At 41.6% G+C, this 10,303-nt stretch overlaps 1 protein-coding gene across 1 annotated transcript; it reads left to right on the forward strand.

Annotated features, from left to right (window-relative positions):
• The first annotated feature begins 570 nt into the window (after positions 1 to 570).
• LOC110541174 (glyceraldehyde-3-phosphate dehydrogenase-like) lies at positions 571 to 987 on the forward strand. The gene has a single exon (XM_060373318.1). The coding sequence runs from the start codon at positions 571 to 573 to the stop codon at positions 985 to 987; it is 417 nt and encodes a 138-aa protein (XP_060229301.1).
• Positions 988 to 10,303: the final 9,316 nt, after the last annotated feature.

The following is a 10,303-nucleotide window of genomic DNA, read 5'->3' on the forward strand; positions in this document are numbered from 1 at the left end:
TCTGACATGAACTGATTGGCCTGTTCTTTAATTACCTCCCCCTGAGGGGGAAGCAGCATTACCAGGCCACAGAAGAAGACAATGCAGCTACTCCTGATGAGACCTAATAGAGTAGGATCAGAAGGAAGGAAAAGAAGACCTCCCCTGTCAGTGGACTTGGGGAGGGGCATGCATGCAGAGGGTGGAGGAAGGGAAGGATTGGGATGGGAAGAGAAAGGGAACCACAGGGGGGATATATATAAAGGGAATAAAGTGTAATTAATAAAGAAAAAATGTAAAAAAAAAAAAAGAAGGAAAGAGAGAGAGAGATCCCATTAACATCAAGTGGGGTGATGTGTTGTGGAGTCTCCTGCTGTCTTCACCACCATGGAGAAGGCCAGGGCCCGCCTGAAGGGTGGAGCCAAAAGAGTTACCATCTCTGCCCCTTCTGCTGATGCCACATGTTGTGATGGACATGAACCACGAGAAGTATGACAACTCTCTCAAGATTGTCAGCAATGCTTCCTGCACCACCAACTGCTTAGCCTCCCAGCCAAGGTCACCCACAACTAAGGCATCGTGGAAGGATTCATGACCACCATCCATGCCATCACTGCCACCCAGAACACTGTGGATGACCCCTCTGGAAAACTGTGGCGTGATGGCTGTGGGGCTGCCCGGTACATCATCCCTGCATCCACTGTTGCTGCCAAGGCTGTGGACAAGGTCATCTCAGAGCTGAACAGGAAACTCACTGGCATGGCCTTCCATGTTCCTACCCCCTACATGTCTGTCGCGGATCTGACATGCCGACTGCAGAAACCTGCTAAGTATGATGACATCAAGAAGGTGGTGAAGCAGGCATCCGAGGGCCCACTAAAGGGTTTCCTGGGCTACACTGAGGACCAGGTTGTCTCCTGTGACTTCAACAGTGACTCCCACTCTTCCACCTTTGATGCTAGAGCTGCCATTGTCCTCAGTGACAACTTTGTAAAGCTCATTTCCTAGTGTGACAATGCATATGGCTACAGCAACAGGGTGGTGGACCTTATGGCCTACATGGCATGGCCTCCAAGGAGTAAGAAGCCCTGGACCACCCACCCCAGCAAGGATATGAGAGCAAGACAGAGGCCCTCAGCTGTGAGGAATCCATGTCCCAACTCAGCCCCTGACACTGAGCATCTCCCTCACTGTTTCTATCCCAGACCCCCGGAACAGCAGGAGGGGCCCAGGGAGCTCTAGTCTTTTGAACACCATCAATAAAACTCACTGTGCCCACACAAAAAAAATTATGTGGTATCCATCTTAAGCAATAAACATAAAAAGTGGTTTCTTACCATTCTTTTTCCTTCAAATGTGTGTTTTGATACATATATCCACCTTAAATGATTAGGTATGCTGGTTAATATAGTCATCATTTAACATATAGTTTTCAGTTTGGGGATGAAGACATATATACTCTCCTGGACATTTTTAAGTATACTATACAGTGTTGTTAATTATAGTCATCATTAATACAACATATTTTAGAATTGCTCCTCCTATTTACCTAATAGTCTGTCTCCCTTCTCTGCCTCAAAACAATAATACTTTCTACGTTTTTTGTTTGTTTGTTTGGTTTGGGGTTTTTTTGTTTTGGTTTGGTTTTGGTTTTGGTTTTGGTTTTGGTTTTGGTTTTTTTTGGATTTTTGAGACAGGGTTTCTCTGTGTAGCCTTGGCTGTCCTGGACTCACTTTGTAGAACAGGCTGGCCTGGAACTCACAGAGATCCTCCTGCCTCTGCCTCTCAGTACACCACCACACCTCGCTCCACTGTCTACTTTTACATATTGAGGATTTTTACACTCCACATATGAGAAAGACTATGTAATGATTTCTTTGGAGAGACCTGGTTAAGTATAAATAATGGCCTTTAATTCATGCAAATAGTTGCAAATAGCAGGACTTTTTCTTTGTAAGATTGTCTAGTACTCCATTGTGAATATTAACTCATTTTCTTTGTTGATTCATCCATTAATGGATTCTTACATGGACTCTATATCCTGTCATAAATAGTGCCAAAATTAATGTAGGCCTCTGCATATTTCTGTATTGTATTGATCTCCTTTTCTTTGTGCATATAGAAATAGAATTGCTGGATCATAAAAAAGTTATGACTAATTTTTTGTTTCCATAATGACCATATCAATTTACAATTGTTGTGTGGCAAATCTTTCCCTAGGGAGATGCAATGCAAACATCTTCTCATTCCAGATAGGAAACCCATGACAAACCAAAATACAGTACTGATATCAACAAAGTCTAATTAAGTTTTAGGACTGGTTTTGGTTTGGGCTTGTACATCAAGAAGGGCACCGAAAAGTTTTTGTAGGCATCTGTGGTGGTACATGCATTTAATCTCAGTACTCAGGAGTGAGTTAAAGTCCGGGTGCTCTACAAAGTCAATTAGCTTTGTTGGGGTTTACTTGCAGTAATATAGGTGAAGGGTGACTTACAAGAGCAGAAATGACTCAGTGACAGCTGTATCATAAATGCCCATCCAGCACAGGTTCTTCCAAAGCTGAGAACCTGGAGCACATTGGCAGTTCAGCAGGCTGGCGAGTATCCTTTTCAGGTGCCTCAGTTGAGCGAACTCTGTTCCAGGCATCCCTGCTGCTCTCTGCTTCTTCCAGGCAGCTGGTCTGGTCTCAGAGTCGAGTCTTTTTTGCAGCTTTGCTCCTCGGAAGACCTTCCTTACAACTCAGCTCCCTTGTCTGTGGCAGACTCTCAACTTCTATAGCTTACTCTGGCCCACAGGGGATTCTGGCCAGTTTCAGACACTTACGGAAGCCTGAAGCCGTTTTGAGTTTATCTTCCTGTTTCCACATAGAAGGTGATAGGACTTACACTCATACATCAGCAAACCACCAAAAAGTATTTGTAGGTGGGCATAGTGGTGCGTACTCTTAATCTCAGTTCTAAGGAGGCAAAGGTAGGGGGATCTCTGTGAGTTAGAGCCCAGCCTGGTCTACAAAGTGAGTTCCAGGACAGCCAGGGCTACATAGTGAGACTGTCTCAGAGAGCAGGAGAGAGAGAGAATTTAAAAAAAGGAAATTAAAATTGATGCATTTTTTATTACAGAATCTCTCTGTGTATCCCAAGTTAGTTTCTAACTTGTGAGACCCCTGTTGCATATTCCTCCCAAATGAGAAAAATAAGTGTGTACCTCCTTACCCAGAAAAACTGGAGAAAAAAATAAATGTGGCTAAACAACTATAGCAAAGCCATTACAAGTTAATATAGCATAGTCTTATTTAAAAATAAAAAGGAAAGAAACCCATTCTCTAAATCAATAAGCCATTGTTGAGAAAGTCAGGTCATTTTGAAAACTGTATAATTCTTACTGTAAGAGAACTATATCCTCAAATCTGTTTCTGTCCCATCTAATTTTATTCGTCCTGTTCTTTGGATTTGTGTGAGAAAAAAAATCTTACTTCCACATATATTTGGTTAGAAAAACGGGGTGTGAGGGGCTTATTGATCCTTCTACTACTGAGAGCCACTGCTCTGCAACACTCCAGGGAAGCCTGGTAAGCAAGATGACCAGAGATGCCTGGGCCATCTAAGTGCCTCAAGCAAGTTGCGGGTCTAGACGATGCAGCAAATACAAAACATTCCTCCTTTTCCTCCTCCATAAGGATGAGACGCGTTCCATGTTTTCCACTTACTCTATGAGGCTATGGTGATGAATCCAAATCAGGTTGTCCACTTTTGCTCAGCAGATGTTTAACACCGATGAAACCATCATTTCTCATTGGGTTGCTTATTTTTCAGCTGGCTCTAATGGCAGCTTGAGCCTGCTTGAGACCACTCAGCTTTTATCATCCCCCAGCGAGGAAAAAAATGCTTTTTTGCCAGAAATACTCACTTTAGTGCACACCTCTTTGTCACTATTGAAGTGCTGAATTCAGAGAGCAATAACTTTTTTTGGTTTGTTTTTGTTTTTCAAGACAAAGTTTCTTTGCATGTGTAGTTCTGGCTGTCCTGTAACTCATTCTAGAGACCGTGCTGTCCTCAAACACACAGAGATCCTCCTGTCTCCGCCTCCCACGTGCTGGTATTAAAGATGTGCACCACCACCGCCCAGCTAGAAATATCTTTTTGAAAAAGGAGAAGTCAACTGTGCTGGTGAAGAGCTTAAGATAGCCTGAATATAACTCCATTTTGAAATAAAGATCTTGACTGGGAACTGAATTCAGGCACCAGGAAATATCACAGAATGTACACCTGGCAGAAAACAAAGTTAACTCTCCTAGCAACAGCCTCCAGGAAATATAACAGAATAAATGCTTCATAGAAAATAGAGACAAACTCCCTGGCAATAATCAATGGGAATTGGTTGAGAATCGGGTGGGAAAATTCTCCCCAATGTTTCAGATATGGTTTAGAAAAATAGCCATTGTGATTATATGCCTTAGCCATTGTGATTATGTGCCTCAGAAAAGGTCACCCCACCCCGCTAAACTTCACCCAATTCTGTAACACCAAGGCTTGTGCCCCCCTGCTTGCTGCCATGGAAATTCCCTGCTCACAGACTTTCCCTTTAAAAATCCTGTTCACTCAGAACTCGAGGTCCCACTTCTCTACTGCTGCGCCAGTGAGACTTGGGTCCCGAGTTTGATCGCTCTTGTAATAAAGCTCTCTTACAATTGCATCGAGTCATCTCCTGGTGGTCTCTGAGGGTCCCGTGAACCTGGCATAACACTGGAAATATTTGAAGTTAGTAATCTGTGATGTCTTAATACCTTCATGACAATATATCAAAATGTACATAGATTTCTACTTCCAAAATGTGATTATCATTAGAGTTTCCATAAGATAAGATCAAATCACAAACTAAGTTTGTTTCCACAGCATCCTGATGCAAAACACATGGTAGTTAAATACGATGCAGCCCTTCCAGGGAGAAGAGAATAATCAGGGCATCTTCTCCTCCATCCAGAACCAGCCTGGGTTACATAAGACCCTGTATCGAATAAAAATAAAAACATCACAGTTTTCCATTTCAAAAGGCAGCCTCGGTAGTGTGGTAGGGGCAGCTTCCCTCTTTAGTCTTTAGTCCCAGGCGTGGGACCATCCCTTTTCTTTTCAGCTTTCACATTCTCTCCTCATCTCTCCTGTCTCATTACATCCTCATCTCTCCTGTCTCATTACATATTAAAATGGCCCCTTCTGTCTATCTGGGAAGAGATGGAAGGTGCCTCTGAATTATTAATGCCAGCAAAGCACACAAATGGAGTTTCTTCACTCTCCTCTTCAAACAGCAGCCCTTTTAGAGGTCGTAAGCTTCAGAAGGAAAATATTTTCTACATTTAGAACTTGTAGAATGTTCCACTTCTACGTTTTCTTATCGAGAATGGACTGAATAAAGGACAGAGATGCTTAGCATCCACACATAGGTGGCAACATGTCACCCCTCCTGCAGTCTTCTACATGGATGTTATTTCTCAGTCCTCTAAACTGCACTATAAAATCCAAAAACAAAAACCCCTGGGTCATATTGACATGTCTTAGGCCCATGCTGTACATACATGTGTAGAATTGATATGGAGTTCCTCAATCATAGCAGAATTTTTCTTTTTCATTTATCTATCTATCTACTATCTATTTACTATCTATCTATCTATTTTATTTTTTTCTTTTTTTTCTAGACAGGATTTCTCTGTGTGGCCTTGCCTATCCTGGACTCACTTTGTAGACCAGTCTGGCCTTGAACTCACAGAAATTTACCTGCCTCTGCTTCCTGAGTGCTCGGGTTACAGGTGTGCACCATTGCACCCAGCTTTTATTTATTTATTTTTTCTAAGACAGGGTTTCTTTGTGTAGTCGTAACTATCCTGGAACTTGATCTGTACATAAGCCTGGCCTCTAACTCAGAGCCCTGCCTCTGACTCCTGAATGCTGTCATTAAAAGCATGTGCCACCTGATAGATAGCAGGGCTTCTTAAACTATTTCTACTGTTGAACACTTTTCCCTCAATAATCCTAGATCTTTATTAACAGTTACCAGGTGTACAAACTAGTGGATTTCCTTACGACATTTAGTGCATTTAATATAGTTTGGTCATCTTCAATCCTCGGCTGTCATATATTGCACCCTTCCTCTCTGTTCTGCTTTATCTACTTCCAAGCTCTCTTTCTACTTTCATGCATATCTCTACTGTTTTTTAGTACTATTGTTATATATATATATATATATATATATATATATATATATATAGGCATATAAATGTGACCTGATGAGTCCATTTAGTGTTATCCACACATATGTGTTTTAGGGCTGACCACTTGAGAGTAGATAATGACCTTGGAGGTGTATTCCTTAGGGAAAAAAACTAATTCTTCCTCTCTTGGCAGTCATTAGTTGCCTGGGGTTCTTCATCTAGAAATGGACCACCTTATTGGATGTTCATCATCCACATTATTATGTCAATTGCTGTTCCATTTGTTCAGGTCTTGTTTAAGCTACTATGTTGTTGAGATTTCATGGGTGCCGCTTCCAAGTCTGACATAGAAGACACATTCTCACAGCAGACTTCCTAGCCCTCCGGCTCTTGCAACCCTTTTGCTCCTTCTTCCACAATGCTCCCTGAGCCTTGGGTATAGTGTTGGTATTGAAAGATGTATCAGTGAGGGGGTGTACCCTGCAGTCAGTGGTTTTCTACATTTTGACCAGTTGTGGATTTCTGTATGGGTATAAGGATAATTATTTTAAATGTGGTCAGGGGGTCTACTGGTTTAGACTTAGAAAGTCATAGACTTTCCTCAAGGTTCTATGACCTCACAGTAACCAGCATCAATCCTTTCTTATCATGTAGGCCTTAAATCCAATGACATAGCTCCCTAATAAATACCACTATTGAGCCTTATTGTCTGTATTGTTGTACTGGTCATTGTCGTATTCCATAAGCGTCAAAGCTAAATGGTACAATGGATTGTTTATATCGCTGAACATGTGTGGGCCCAGTCCACTGGGGGTGATACCACCCTTAAGCTTATGGTTTCGGATGGTATAAGAAAACAGGATGAGCAAGCCATGAGCATCAGGCCAGTCAACAGCATTCTTCCATGGCCCCTGCTTCAGTTCCTGTCTGCAGGTTCCTCCTTTATTTGAGTTCCTTTCCCTGACTTCCCTCAGTGATGGACTGTGTGCTGGCTAGACTTATGTCAACTTGACACAAAATATAGTCATCTGAGAGGTGGGAACCTCAGTTGAGAAAATGACTGTATAAGATTGGGCTGTGATACTTCTGTGCAGGGGTTCTAGGTTATCTCCATGAATAGTCCTTGGTTGGAGAATGAGTCTCTGGTTCAAGTTTTCTGGTTCTGTTGCTCTCCTTGTGGGGTTCCCGTCCTCTCCAGCTCTTACTATTTCCCACATCTTACATAAGATTCCATGCACTCTGCCCGTCAATTGCAGGCCCCAGAAGATGACAATGCAGCCACTCCTGATGTGATCTGCTAGGCTAAAATCAGAAGGAAGGAGAAGAGGACCTCCCCTATCAGTGGACTTGGGGAGGGGCATGCGTGAAGAAGGGGGAGGAAAGGTGGGGTCGGGAGGGGAGGAGGAGGGGGCTTATAGGGGGATACAAAGTGAATAAAGTGTAATTAATAAAAAAAAATTTAAAAAAGATTGGGCTGTGAGCCTGGCATAGTGGCACATGCCTCCTGTGATCTCAGCACTCAGGGAGGCAGAGGCAGACAGATCTCCATGAGCTTGAGGCCAACATGGTCTACAAAGTAAGTCCAGGACAGCTAAGGCTACACAGAAGAACCCTGTCTCAGATTAAATCAATAAATAAATAAATAAGATTGGGTGATGGACAAGCCTATAGAGCATTTTCTTAATTAATGACAGCTGGAAGAAGGCCCAGACCATTGTGGGTGCTGCCATCACTGGGCTGGAGGTCCTGGGTTCTATTAAAAAAACAAAAAAAAAAAAAGGAAGCTGAGCAAGCCATGTGGAGCGAGCTAGTAAGCAGCATTCTTCTGTGGCTTCTGCATCAGCTCCTGCCTTCAGGTTCCTGCCATCTTTCAGTTCCTGCCCTGGCTTCCTTCGAGGATAGACTACATTGTGGAAATGTATGCTCAGTAAGTCCTGTCTTTCTCAACTTGCTTTTTGGTCGTGGTGTTTCATCACAGAGGTAGAAACTGAGATAACTGGTGAACTCATTACTTATCTTGTTTTGAGCTAATTTTCAGCAGTTGCACATTCAGAAACCCTTTAGTTATTCAGGACTCTTTCATTAAGTTAGTGAAACTCTATGTGAACCCACATTGTCTGTGAAAATAGCCACCTCTAACCTGAGTCCCTATCAAGTGCCAATGATATGAGGCCACTATCAAGCAAATGTGTTATACTTTGCCTCCCTAAGTGAGTCACCATTATTTCACTGAGTGGTTCCAGTCCCTAAGCAGAGCCAATGATGTTTAAAGTGATTAGGAGTAGATCTTTGAAGTAGAATGTCACACTTTAATTCAAATTTAATCTGGCTTACACCTTCTGGTGGAAGCCTATATAAGGACATGGAAGAAGGAAGCTTTTGCCCTCTACCTCCTTGCTATTGTCTTGCTAGCAAGTCCATTTCCTTACCGTCATTACAGCCTACTTCTTTGGCATTCCAGCATATACAGAAGACTGAGACATCCAGCCTCATGGTCAGAGCAACTATTGGATTCTTGGACTTTCTGTTCATAGCCAGCCATTGTTGGATTAGTTGGACCACAGCCTATAAATCATCCTAATAAATCCCCTTTCTAAAAAGAGAGAGATTCATTCTGTAAATTCTGTTACTCTAGAGAACTTTCATTGTCCTATTGCTTTAGCTAAAACTTCAAGTACTATATTGAATGGGTATTGAGAGAGTGGACAACATTGTCTTGTTCCTGATTTTAGTGCAAATGCTTTGAATTTCTATTTAGGTTTATATTGGCTGTGAGCTTGCTACAAATTGTCTTTATTGTGTTGAGAAATGCCCATTGCATCCCTAGTCTTTCCATGGCTTTTATCATGAGGGAATCTTGGATTGTCAAAGATTTTCTACATTGTTGAAAAAATATCATTATTTAATATTGATATATATTTTACTAAAGCAGTGATTATTCCTTAACCAGCTATATACCCAAATCACCACACAGAGACAAAGATTTAATTAACCTAGAGCACAATGTTGGGCAAAAATTATTCCATCTTATACCTCCAAGCCAGTATAGCTTCCTCCCATTCAGATTTCCCACATTACACTTGCTTTTTAGTCATATCTCAGGTCTAATTCATCTCTCCTGATGTTTCCTGGTCCTCTCCTCTCGGATCTCCCCTGCACTGTACCTTTTCTCCTCCCCTCATCAAACTAGGATGTCCCATCCTATTCTCTCCATTGCTCAGCATTGGCTGGTTGGTTTTACTGGCAATACAGAGAATATATGGTGGCATGTTTACACAAACTGGAGACAGGCGATGCTTAGAATAAACATCACAATGCAATGTCCACATTGAAACCAGATAGTGGTAGAGAAATCCACATTTGAATGAGTAAGGTGTACACAGCCCACAAGAACATTACGTCAACACTGCATCAAAGGAGTTGATTATGTGGTTTTTGTCTTTTAGTCTGTTTATTTATCACTTTATGTATGTTGAACCATCCCTGCATCTATGGGATAAAGCCAATTTGATCATGGTGGATAAAATCTTTTTTTTATTTTTAATTACACTTTATTCACTTTGTATCCCCCATAAGCCCCTCCCTCCTCCCCTCCACATCCCACCCTTCCTCTCCCTTCTTCATGCATGCCCCTCCCCAAGTCCACTGATAGGGGAAGTCCTCTTCTCCTTCCTTCTGATCTTAGTCTATCAGATCACATCAGGAGTGGCTGCATTGTCATCTTCTGTGGCCTGGTAAGGCTGAATCTTTTTTATATGTTCTTGGATTCCATTTGAAATTATTTTATTGAAAAAACATTTTATTGAAAAAATATGTGTTCATTTAGGATACTGGTCTGCAAATTTCTTTTCTTGTGTCTTTATGTGGTTTTGGTATCAAGTTAGTAGACCTTGTAAAAAGAAGCAAGAAATGATGCTTCAGTTTCTATTTAGCATAATAATTTAAATAGTGTTGGTGTTAATTTTTTTTAAAAAATCTTGTAGAATTCTCTAAATCTGTCTTTAAAAAATCAAGACATTTTTGATTAGGAGATTTTTAATTACTGTCTCTGTTTCAGTGGGGTTGTGGATCTGCTTAAGTTGCTTAACTGATCTGGACTTACCTTTAGTACGTGGACTATAA

Source organism: Meriones unguiculatus, chromosome 20, assembly GCF_030254825.1.
Source record: "Meriones unguiculatus strain TT.TT164.6M chromosome 20, Bangor_MerUng_6.1, whole genome shotgun sequence".
Taxonomy (NCBI): domain Eukaryota; kingdom Metazoa; phylum Chordata; class Mammalia; order Rodentia; family Muridae; genus Meriones; species Meriones unguiculatus.